At 39.3% G+C, this 13,092-nt stretch overlaps 1 protein-coding gene across 2 annotated transcripts; it reads left to right on the forward strand.

Moving 5' to 3' along the window:
- Window positions 1-314: 314 nt before the first annotated feature.
- Window positions 315-12,876, forward strand: LOC145779552 (uncharacterized). Of its 2 annotated transcripts, XM_082591163.1 has the most exons (7): window positions 315-891; window positions 1,531-2,101; window positions 2,238-2,498; window positions 4,771-4,972; window positions 6,707-6,776; window positions 7,023-7,416; window positions 11,594-12,876. In XM_082591163.1, exons 1-7 carry the CDS (start codon window positions 403-405, stop codon window positions 11,779-11,781), a joined length of 2,175 nt encoding a protein of 724 aa, XP_082447289.1. In that variant the 5' UTR covers window positions 315-402; the 3' UTR covers window positions 11,782-12,876. The 2 variants fall into 2 exon arrangements, with proteins under 2 accessions (XP_082447289.1, XP_082447290.1); XM_082591164.1 differs by lacking the exon at window positions 2,238-2,498.
- The last annotated feature ends 216 nt before the right edge of the window (window positions 12,877-13,092 follow it).

Raw genomic sequence — 13,092 nt, forward strand, 5'->3', positions numbered from 1 at the left:
ACCATATTTTCCATGGCGGTGGGGTAACGTTTGTCACTTTTTGTATATTGGTTATCACTAGTTGTGATAGGTAGCTACAGTAAACAAGGTTTGAAGATAGGTACTTTAAACAGAGTTGAAATGGTTTGGGCGTGTGTGCTAATTTCCCGTAGGTCACTGCATGACGTGTTTGTTGTATTGCAGCATTTCAATATAGCAATGAAACAGGATATGGCTTGGCTGTCTGCCTGCCAGAATAAAATAAATATCTTCTGTTTCAATTGTATTCCTGTTAATAAATATTCCTGCTAAGAATAGTTTTACCTTGCAGAAAGTTAGAGTGAAGCATAGATACCTATGCTAGATCTGTATATTTCATGATACATGTACTGGTGAAAGTTCAACGTCGTAACGTATGAAGGCATGACCCCAACGAACAATATTCGTATAAATAATTTAATGTCAGAAAAGCACGTTTCTAGTGAACAGGAAAACGACACAAACTATTCTACGAAGTCAAGCCGTGTTTACCCAAACATCTGTCCCACCCTTTCCTGTTCTCGGGCACTTGATCAAGAAGAAATGAAAAGGTACCTACAAAATGGAGGCAGTTCCCCACCACATTTTAGTAAAAAAGAAAAAAAATGTCAGTCATTTTTGTCTCCAACTTTATGTCGTAGCAGTTCAAAAGATGCTGAAACTCTCCCAAAACCTAAATCAAATGCAGATGAAGAAACACAATTTGAGACATCCAACTTTTCTGAAAACATTAATGAATTACAACTGAAACGGCTCTGTAGGAAAGATAGTACTGAAGTAGTTGAAGCATACTCGAACGAAAAATGTACCTGGTTACTTGTGGGAGAAGATGGAAAAGTTTTGATGAAAGCTGCTGCAATAAAAGAAAAAATAGTAAGTTGAACAACACTTGCATTTTAATCAATTTAAGCAGTAAACTTGGTTGGTTTTGAATCTTGATCCCCGGACTGACAGCTTTTGATTGGTTATTCCTGGTAGTTGCGCATGCTTGTAGTGACTTTAGACGCAGGGCTGGTTGCCGAGATTGGCACAGTAAAGTTTCCTTAGTTGTTGAAGTGTTGTTGAACTTGTTGGCTGTAAGCTATTCCATCCACTATGTGCCGATGAATGGAGAGCAATCCGGACATGCGTTGCTCAAACGCACACCCCGAGAGCCGACCAGCGCCGCGTGATCTTGAGTCGGGTGCGTTTCCACTGAGCTAACAGTGCGGAGACGTCAGTTCGACACCGCTCCAAAACACTGACTTGGTGACTCGGTGACTGCATGTCCCTTCGTTGTTTCCAGATGTTTGTTGTGTTGAATCTGTGATTCGCATTGTACTGTATGTTGTCGCAATGGGCCCAAAATAAAATTGATTAGTACAAATTACGTTCATAGCGGTTGCAAAAGCGTGACATTTGACGACGGTGGATCAGTTAAACAGCCTCATCAAATGATGTAAGAGTGGTTTGGGCCTAATGAAAACGCCATGTAAGCATTTTTTTAAAACAAATTTTTTTCTTATGATGCAGAATGACTACTACGTCATTTCAAAACCTCCAAAACAACCAACGCGCGATTTAGAAAACGGTGGAGACAAAGATGACTTGAACAAAAAACCCATGTTGCAAGAGAAAAGAAACGTTTTTCAATCCAGTGAGTTTCTTGACCGCACAACAAGCTCTCCACCTGTTGTTGAGGATGAGGTGTGCCAAGCACTTGATTTGTCGAACCGCTCATATCGTAAATCGACGAACCACTGTACCACTGAAAAAAAGGAACTTCAAACTACTTCGGAGGAAGAAAAACAGCATAGCGAAAACCAAAAATATCGTCATTCCGACTTCACTGTACGCAGCATTATGTCCCTACCAGAAAGGTCATCATCACCTATGCTGTTATCGAGCAAGGATCAATGCAGTAATTCCTCATCTCTTCAATCTTTCCCTACGATCAACACTTCTACCTATGGACAAGACTTTTTATCCAAGCGGGGTAAAGCTTCCAGCTTAGACTACTCAAAGGAATCAAACGTTCAATTTTCAAAGCAATTTTCAAAGCGATGCAAGCTTCAAGAAAGCAATAGATTTTCTGTAGATAACGGTAAGAATTTTGTTGTTAACTATTCGGGTGTATAAAACAAAACGTTATTTTTTCACTTTTTATAAATCTTTCTGTTCTTGAACCGTCTTTCTGAACCATATGCAATATGTAATATAAGCTCTTTATTACTGTACAGACTTGCAACAGCCACGTGGTTCAGAACGGCCTCATGCTCTTACTCTTTCAAACAACTTCCTAAATGGAATGCCCCATACGTTTGTCCCATCTTGTCCTCCAAGCAATAAGCTTCATCGCCAAACTGTTTTTTCACCAACTTATTCGTCGTTTTCCTCACCCCCAACTTCTCCTCACTCTCACCAGAGTATGACCTCCTTTTCTGAAAGAACTGCTGCATCAAATTTTGGTCCTTACTCAGCTAACGCCGATTCGGCATACGGTGCGTATCTAGTACCATATGATTTTAATCACACATCGAATACTGTAACGTTAGTAAAGATAACAGCAGTTTATTGTGTAAACAGCTGGTTACATTTGATGATAATGTAGATTACGCTTATGCTGTTTGATTATAGGCCTACAATAAAATTCATCATTAGCATTGCCCTTGTCCTTAACCCAGTGGCGTAGCTAGGGAATGTGCCGCCCGGGGCGGATTCAGATTTTGCCTTCCCTTCAAGAAAAAGCATGTGAAAATGAAATTTTTTTAATTGACTGAAAGTGGAATTATTGTATGTTTTGAACCAGTAGCGTAGCCAGTAATTTTGAAAGGGGGGGTTTTAAGGGCCGGCGGGCGAAGCCCGACGGCGTCCTCGCCAAAGACGACACCCAGCGGCGGGGGGTCTGGGGGGCCTCCTCCAGAAAATTTTGAAAAATTACTTTGGATTTGGTGCATTCTGAGAGCATTTTCAACAAAAATGTGGGTATAAATCCCCTAGTATAAATATTCCTGTAAAATGGTGCTGTCCGGTGGCATAGCAAAAGGATAAGATCATGTTTTCTTGGGAATTTTCCGGTAACTTAATAAAGCTAAGTCTCTATGTTTTAAAAACAGAGAGAGACTGTTCACCAGGCATTTGGTAATAAAATTAATTTGCGTTCTTCTGGTGACTATTTACTAGGTTACCTCGTGATGTTAAAGATGATAACTAGCTTTTTTTTCCGACGTTTCGTCAGTCAGCACGACTGACTTTATCAAGGTGGCTAAAACAGGTTAATACAACCTGTTCAGCAACGATGGCACAACACAAAAACATACTGATAAAATGAGTAAAGTAAAGCAGCAAGAATCAGAATTAAAACACGCAACAAGATACCTAGAGGTTAAACTAAATACTTGTCTTCCTTACATAAGGGGGGTAACCGATAAAATTCAGCGTATCCTCTATGGCATAGGAATCAAGGTTGCGATGAAACCCTATCTGACAATAGGTAAATACCTTCCCTCGGCTAAAGACCCCATGAAAGAAGGTGAAGTTTCTGGATTGATCTACCAAGTTCCGTGTCATGACTGTGATTTAATCTACATTGGACAGACAAAACGTGATCTTAAATCTAGAATCAACGAGCACCAAAGAGCTATTAAATTTCAACGTCCAGAGCATTCCGCTCTTTGCAAACACTCTATAAACTCAGACCATAAAATTACTTGGACCAACGCCACCATTCTTAAAACTGAAAAGGATTATACAAAAAGATTGTTCACAGAAAAATGGTACATAAACCAGAAGGCACAACATGCTCTTAACCAAAAAGATGGTCAGAATTTCCCCTCTGTGTACAACAAATTACTTTAACTTTAGCTTCACCTTTTCCATTCTCAGTGCGTCTTTTCTACCATTGTTATTGCTAATCCCATTGCTTTCTGTCTTGTCTGATGTCTTTTCAACGTTTCTTGACAGTGGCCCAATAGATAGATAAATTTACGCTGCGGGAAGTAGCCTACTGGTTTTAGGCATTCACTGCATTTAGTTTAACCTCTAGGTATCTTGTTGCGTGTTTTAATTCTGATTCTTGCTGCTTTACTTTACTCATTTTATCAGTATGTTTTTGTGTTGTGCCATCGTTGCTGAACAGGTTGTATTAACCTGTTTTAGCCACCTTGATAAAGTCAGTCGTGCTGACTGACGAAACGTCGGAAAAAAAAGCTAGTTATCATCTTTAACATCACGAGGTAACCTAGTAAATAGTCACCAGAAGAACGCAAATTAATTTTATTCTCTATGTTTTCTTGTTGCTAACTCCTGGCTGAGATATTTGAATGTTTGGTATTGGCAAAACTCGCTCTTTTAATGGAGTTTCGTTTAAAATTAGGCAAACTTTGTTTTAGAGACATAGAGACTGAAAGCATCATTCTCAATGTCGTGACGTCACATACGTGCCAAAGGGGGGGTTGTAACTCCCAAACCCCTCTTCCCCCTTGGCTACGCCACTGTTTTGAACGTTGCCATTCTGTTTGCTTTTATTTTCCGTGTACTTTTGCATTGTCAACAAAACAAACAAAACGTCCTGTCTGAAAGTACCGCCCCCCAGACGTGCCGCCCGGGGCGGTCCGCCCCCCCTCCCCTAGCTACGCCACTGCCTTAACCAGCATCAGTGGTTCTTAATTATTTTCAATTTACGTGAACCTCCATAAATATTATTAAAATTCTTTGATCGACTTGTAAATTACGTGGATTGTTCATTTCAAATGATATTTACTTTTAATTCAGGATCTTCCCCAGATGATGGAGTTGGACGGAAGCTCAGTTTTCCACTCGAAAATCCTGCAAAGGGTAAAGATGATAGGCCACTTTCACCCGTATCGCCGGAACTAAATACATCAGCTACTATGGTACCAAATCCATACTACAGGCTTATTGCAAATCAATGCGGCAGATTCAGAGAGTTCGATACAGTTTGCTTAAATGTGAAGTAAGTTGTTAAAATCTTTTCAGTGCAGTGCTTAATCAAAAACACCGTTTAATATTAAAGCCGTACATACAGTGTAATGGTATCTTTCAATCTAATTTTGAAATTTGGGCTTAAATCAGTATTAAACAGTATACTTCGACTTTTATTGGTGGAAGATTGAAAAGAGGGTCTGTAACAAAATTCACAGCTGAGAGACTAAGATTGTGTTACGCTTGTACGTATTGTCGAATAGCTACAGAAACACACAAACGTAAAGGAATTAAACAGAGGTCTCAACACGAGTACAGCGCTATGTGTACAAGTAACTAATAATTGTGTAGTTACCAAGTCCTGCTGCAATAATTACGAACTTTTCACAGCCATAAGGAGGCACGACGTAATCAACCACACGTGACTCGGTGTAATGCACCAACAATAAGGCAATAACCATTACGCAAAACTAACGTTATTGAACTGTATCAGATTGATATCAGGTCTCCGAAGGTGCTGAGCTTCGTCGCGAAGAAGCCACTCTGTCCCTCGGTCGACGGGCACTGGAGCCTAACCATCTTCTCCACCACAAGATCTCTGCCTTCCCAAACGGGCACCCCCGCCGACTGAAATCAAGACACCCATTCGTGCCAGCCGCTCGGCTTCTGATCAACGAAGCTGATGAACAAGACATCTCTGCGGCTACTTGGGCGGACCATAAATGGAATTCTGAATGGAAGTCAAGCACCACCAGACTCCATTCATTCATCCCCGACGCCGACACACGCCCCATCGGCCTGACACTACAGAGACAGGCATGGGTGCGCCTCAACCGTCTCCGTACGGGCGTCGGGCTTTTCCGCTCAACCATGCACCAATGGGGAATGGCTTCTTCCTCCTCCTGTGAATGTGGTGCCGAGGAACAGACCGCAGACCACATCATCAATGACTGTACCATCTTCAAACCACCTAACGGAGTGGAAGGTCTGCGCGTCATGGATGATGAAACTAAAGACTGGCTGCTCTCTAGCAGCCTTCCAGTGTAGTCCGGGAACATCGTGAATCTGGGGTGGTAAAAGGATAGACCCTCGGCCCCAGAAGCTCAGACGACGACGACGACGATCAGGTCTCCATAACTTTTTGACAGCAATAACATTTTTCACAAACCTGTCGTTTCGGGAGCAAGATCATTGATAGAAATTTTTCCTGAGTATACAAAGATGATTAAATTGATTAATAATAACAGTTAGAAAGCGCCAAGTGCAATTTGTAAGTCATATTCACCGACATGGAGATTTGGAAAAATTAGCACCATTGGGCATGATACAAAGAAAACGATGCAGAGGTCGGCAAAGATTATCATATTTAAACAGATTAAGCCAATGGGCCACAAACACAACAATCAATGCAATCGATTTTTTAAGGATGTCAAATGACAGAGAAGTTTGATATACCATGGTCTCCAACGTTTGCATCGGATCAGGCACAAATCATACAAAGATGACGCCTAAAAAAAGAAACCACTGATACAGAGAAACTACTTTTGCATCCTTTCAAGACCTTACCGTTCATCATTTCTCCGGGTCTCTTTTAGGTCCGGCTAGGCCACGACGTCTTCCCTGTAGACTACCCTCACCTCATAGGGCTAGGCGGTGATTCAAAACATTAAGCTGTAGAGTTACAGTAAAGAGATTTGAGTTTTTTTTTTCATTTTTTAAAGGTTTGCATGTATTGCACAATTGCCTAAGCAAATTTTATTTTTAGTTCCCGACCTTTTGGTGCTGGTGTCAGAATGCACGAATCGGTACAAAGGTATAAAAGACAAATGCCTTCGGTAAGTTTACTAAGTAACATAATTATATACAACATTTGAGGTAGTCTACTAACTACATTATTTACAATACAAGTAATATTTTTTGCACCTATGTTTGCATATAGGCAACTGCTGTTGACCGCGTCCGATAATTCCATCACACTTTCATTCTGTCAGTATAGCAAATATATGTTACAGTTTATTCATAAATTAATTTAGGAAGGTAGCTTTATCTTCATGATTTTTCACATGAAAATATATTTTTAGATGGATATGAACATGATCTTGTCACGGAGTGCTGAACCACGAAATTCTTTACGTTTATCTCCGCTCGCGGATAACTATGACAGCATGCAAAACTTTCCCTCTTCTGGCGAAACGTCTCCTGTGCAAGTTATTCACGATACTCACGCTTACCAGAAAAAAAGACAAGAAGCCTCTGATGCTTCTTCGCATGTTTTTTCCCCAAGATCACCCTTAGCTCTCAAAATGTTTTCCAAATCCAGATCCTCTTCTGGGGAGCTAATGATGAACGATTGTAAAGATGATGTCACTGTCACGTCATCCAAAAAACGACGAATACATTTCTGCGACTTCGATGGTTGTAAGAAAGCTTACACTAAAAGCTCTCATCTAAAAGCGCACCGAAGAACTCATACAGGTGTGTATAGGCTATACGGATTTTGTTCTAAATTCTAAATTGTGATGCGTGTTTATTATATTCTTTTTTTGAGGGATTTTACTGGTAGGCTTAGACTTACTTACAAGATGGAGAAGTAGAATTGACTAATAAATCAACAACATTCCAAAGCTGGAAAGTTGCTTTAACTTTGTAGAAAATAAAAACTGGGAAACAAATGAAGCAACGGCAGCACTTGTAGTCAAGTGCATGTGTAATCAATTGTAAAACAATGTGCTTTGCGCATCTGTGGCCGAGGATCTATCTTTTACCACCCTAGATTGATGATGCTTCCGGGACTACACCGAAAGGCTACTAGAAAGAAGCCAGACTTTGGCCTCATTATTGAACACACAAATCTTCCGCTCCACTTTGTAGAAAGTTGGTGCACCGGCAGTTTCAGCAGCAAAACTAAAATCAGATGCTCATGCATTTTTATAAAACAGTTTACGTGTTTAAAATCTGAGTCACAACCCAATGAAATCAAACTTTCACGTAGGATTATTGTGGTTTTCGCATCGACAAACATACTGTGTAGGCTTCTGTATGAAAATGATTTGGGTACCGGTATTTAATTGCCAAACACCTTACGTTAAGAACAATAACTGCAGACAGAGCCTCTGTGTTCGGTGCCTCATAGTCAATTTATCACTGCGCCTCATGTCTTACTTCAAATAATACATGACTACTTACCACAACCTTTAGCTTCTACATTAACGGTCCCCAGTGATTTGTTGCAAGCGAATAACCCTTTTGGCAATCTGAACGCTTGAAAGTCATTGCTTGATTGCTAGTTGGCACAGAAACGCAGAGATAAGTAGATCACTGGTGCTGAGAAATCAATGATGTCAGAGGGCCATACCCACTAGTAGTTACAAAACCATTGCTTTGCAACAAAGATTCATCGCAACAAATTGTTTCTAAGTTTCTTTCATGAAAACGAAATTTACTACAGTAGCTACTTTTCTTACATGTGAATCAGACTTTGTTTGAAAATTGATTGACAGGCAAGTTTGTTGGTGGTTTTCCCAAAAATTACTGAGCAGATGATTAAATAGTGCTGCCAGTGGAAAAACGCCCATCTTGTTAGGGGTTTGCAGTTGCGTTGGCAGCGCTGTTCCGAGCAAGACCTTCATCAGGAAGCAGCTTCCTGTTTCTGCTTCCACTTCTCAGTTTATTGAACATGCCGTTGACAAAATTTGAACCATTTTGTGAAACTTGGCAGTGGTCACATCACGAGTTTGTGAAAACGTGTTTAGTTTACAGCTGTGGTTGGTTTGTTGTTTGAGGTTTACTCTTCACAGATAACTTGGTAAGAAGATGAGTGACACGTCTATTCATGGAATCGTCAAATGGGTTTTGAGGACAAACAATTTACGAGCAAAAACATATGACACAGCAGACAGAAGAATTTGAAAGAGCTGACAAACCGGCCCAATTAGCATCTAATCTATATTTGCGACCAACCTGTTAACTGGGAGGCCGACAGCAGCTACCTGTGCTTTTGCTGATTGGTTGCTAGAATGCTAGTGATATTCAATTGTTGATACCCGCACGGAACGTTTTGCTTTTTTTTTCGCAAGGTTAAAACATCCATAGACTGCTGCTTCCATGCGTCCAGACAATTTGCAGCTTTAGGCAGTGCGTTTCAAATCGTAGGAGTAGGACCCAAGGGTGCAGGGGATGTAATCGCACCCCCAAACGTTTCGTTTGGTCGAAAATTTGGGCAAGAACTTTCAGCATATTTCAAAAATTTCATTACGATTGAACTTATTTTTGATTTTTTGCCCGAGTGATGGTTATCCAAATATCAAATAAAATGCAACCGCACCCCTAAACTATTGAATTAGTCAAAAAAAATTGGCAAAATTTGATAAAAATTTGAGCAAGAATTTTTATCATGTTTCCAAAATTTCATTAAGATTGAACTTATTTAATATTTTTTGCTCAAATAATCAAAACTATACTTTTGGGTTGAATTTACTGCATGTCAAATTAAACAAATCCACTGAAATTCAGCATGATTTAAGTTGTGAGAGACGAGAGTTAAGAAATAAATGTGTAATTTGTTGAGAGTTCGAAAAATTTAAGCAGAAAATATCCAGATGTTTACAAAATTTTATAAAAAGTATATCCCAATCCTATGTGCTCCAATATTGAAAGTAATGCTTCAAACGTATAACTTGCAATATCAACAGGCTCAGCTGAAATCGTAGCCTGCAAGTTTAGTCGATAAGATTTGAAATAACTTTTCAACTTATTTTCAACATCTGGAAATATCCATATGCTTGCAAATTTTATGAAAAATATATCCTAATTGACCTAAAAAACATTGAATTTGTATCAGCAAAGATGCACTGTTTGTACAGTAGCCTATATTGCGGACTGAGGTCACCCATGGTTACAGACTTGGCAGGCTACTTCATGTGTAACGAATTTAAAGATTTTGTTCGTTTTCTTATGCAATTGCAGCGTTGAAGCAACAAAACGACAACGTTTTTTTTACTCAATGTGTAGCCTGGAGAAAACAATTTGATACAACCTTTCGCCACACCCAGTTTAATATGCATGAGAGCTTGCATGCTAATTTTAGATTTGTATTATTCAGTCGTGTGCCGTCGCGGCCAATTATGCAACTATTGGTGACAACCTGTAAGTGTTGGCTGTTTTGTTTTTCTGCACCGACCCTCCCACATGACCAAAACTGTAAGAAAGAATATGCATATCAATGCAAAGGCAGTAACACTTTCGTCAGTTTGCTTGAACAGTTCTGTGGTCTTTCATACAATAGATAAAAAGCATGCATTGCATTTGATGGTTGAATTGCCAGAATTAAGACATGAGGCAGATTCTTTGAAGCTTCACTGAAGCGCAACAACACAGATAAACAGAAATGCTCGCTTGTTTGCAGACAAAATATTTTTCAGTTTTAAGTTATTGGTTTAACAACTATGGACGTTTTACCAACGTCAGAGAAAAAATGCTACAGAGAAACATTAACTGGCGATTAGGTTTGACTGCGATAACTTAGATGAAAATTGTTCACGGGTTGAGACGTAAGAATGCCACTTGAAATATTTTGGGCGGATAACTGTGTTTCTTTGTTTGGTAGAATATTTTTGACGACTTCGTTTTCACATACTAAAGTCAACATTCCGATTTTCAGACATTTCTCCAGTAAAGAAAGCCCAAGCGGATGTTGCAGACGGCTTAGTTATGATAAAACTTTTTTAATCTATTGAACCACAACTTGGCTGGAAGTCAACCGTTGCAAAAATGCCTTGATGCAAGGGGATCTTTTATCACTTCGACAATTACCTCACGTTGGACAGACCCAATGTCATTTACGGTTAAATAGGCGCTTGTGCAGAAGCAGACAAGCAGTTTATCGACAGCGTGTCAAATTGCAATTTAAAAAATAGCTCAACGTTGAAGAAACCGATAAGGAAATTAATAATAATAAATAATCGCCGAACCGATTTGCTAAAAAAATGTAGCGATATTTTGTAAGGCTTATCGTCAGCTTCCTAGAGCCGATGACAAAGCTGTAGGCCTATTGTCAAACATGAAACAAGCTGCGTCTGTAAGCTTGCAAAGCGGGAATTTGCTGTTATGCATGCAGTTTGTAATAGAAGCCTGACCAAGACCAATAAAGGTCGAATTACTGTGGGATACGTCCTTGGGTGTGCTTGTGATGACTCGCCTCTCTTGTATTTATAAGATTTTAAGAAGGCAACGCCCTTATTAATTGATTGATTGGTAGTCTTTGGAGTGGAAACGAGCTTAACACTTGAGGCTGTGCTATATTAAGAACGACCGCCCTTACCCTTGTCAGAAATTCTTTGCTTTCTGGTTCTTTGGCTGAAATAGTCAAGAACACCAAAAGCTTTCAGCAATGCTGTACGCATCTGCTCAAAATCGATCGTGTCCAATAATCTTGAGTCAAACAGTCACTGTGCAAGTGTGCATTGTGCATGCTTAAATCAGCAATGGAAGCAATGGAACATATAAATATGGAAGATTTTTTGTTGAAATTTGTGTACTTTTGAAGCAATTTCATTAGAATGACCAGCGGTCATATGATAAAAAAAATATCGAGTTAATTTATGGTTAAAAATTCATACCTTGTGCAAAAGGGTCTCAACTTTTATGCTTTCAGGCGAGAAACCATATCAATGTACATGGGAGGGTTGTACGTGGAAGTTTGCCCGATCGGATGAGTTAACCAGGCATTACCGCAAACACACGGGCTACAAGCCATTCCGATGCCGACAATGTGAACGTGCTTTTTCAAGATCTGACCATTTGGCTCTCCACATGAAACGTCATCAATTAGCTTCTGTCTAAGAGCAATCTACTGACACTTTCTACCGATATTAGTTGCGTATCAAAGTGAAATCATTTTGAATGAGGTTGTAAGTGAGCAAAACGTTTTCATCTTTCGGCTGAAAAGGTGTATTTTTTATAGTCAATCCAGAATAATTCTGACGATCCAAATATGTTTAGTTGAATCCCTTCTCTTTCTACTGCTTTTTTAAAAATATACTCTTATCTATCGTCAGCTTTTCACGTTTGCAGCAAGATAACTGGTGCATATGTAACATTTTTGAGAACATTATTTTTGCAGTGTTACCCACTAGCAATGTAATTTTACGTCTATTCGATGCAAAAAACGTTTTTATGATAACAAGGCAATGGAACGAGTTGGAGAATCTTGAAAAAAATAAAGTTTGTTTTTCAACTATCCATATTGTTGTCCACAATGTGCTACCGTGGCCTCAACGATCACTCGAACGGAGTTTCGTTGTTTTAATAACTTTCTGTTCATCACCACAACTATGCTTAGGCCTACAATGCCACCTTTCTAAAAGAGCGATGGACAAAAATAATTGAAAGTTTTATGATTCTCAAGGAGCAATTTTTTAAACTCATGTGTAGGTTAGACTTTAAATTTTCTCATACAATTCTTGTATCTTAACATGGTTGTGTTTGTCTCATTGGGAGTTTTTGTGTGTTTGTGTGCCATTGTTTGCAACTCTCCGTGTTTAACCAAAGATGTTTTTTTAGACTTGTTTTCTTACAAAGTTTTTAAAAATACGATTGGTAAATTTAAATGAAGTTCTCAATGCTTGTTGCTCTGCTTGTTTTTGCTTTGTTGTACCAAACATAAAGCATGTTTACTACAACTGTTTACAGATACAAGAGCACTTACTGGTCAATTGTCTTTTTTGTTCGCTTAGTTAAATATGCCACTGCGGCAGTTCTTCAACTGCACTAACTTTGTTCACAATTCAGACAGGAATCAGGAGAGATGTCAGGAAAAGAAAATTGCTTCAAATTTTGACGTAAAAGCTGTTGGACAAGGGCGAGCTTCTTTCGTTCGAGTTCGCCAGACACGCCTTGTCGTTAATTCTTTTTGGCAAACTCAGTGCGGGAAGCAAATAAAAAAATGTAAATCAGCTAGTCGCATGGTTCATTTGTTTGAAGGGCATTAAACTTGACAAACGAGAAGTGATCTGCCTAGGCCTAGGGATCGAAACCACGTGTTATGGAAGTTCAAAACAAACACAGAACTTTTGTTTGTCTTTGTAGTGCAGTCGTGGGAGCTTAAAAAGTGGTGTTTGTGGGAAAATTTTTTTATCAAGCTGATACTTTTCT

Source organism: Aplidium turbinatum, chromosome 11 (genome assembly GCF_918807975.1).
Source record: "Aplidium turbinatum chromosome 11, kaAplTurb1.1, whole genome shotgun sequence".
NCBI classification, from domain to species: domain Eukaryota; kingdom Metazoa; phylum Chordata; class Ascidiacea; order Aplousobranchia; family Polyclinidae; genus Aplidium; species Aplidium turbinatum.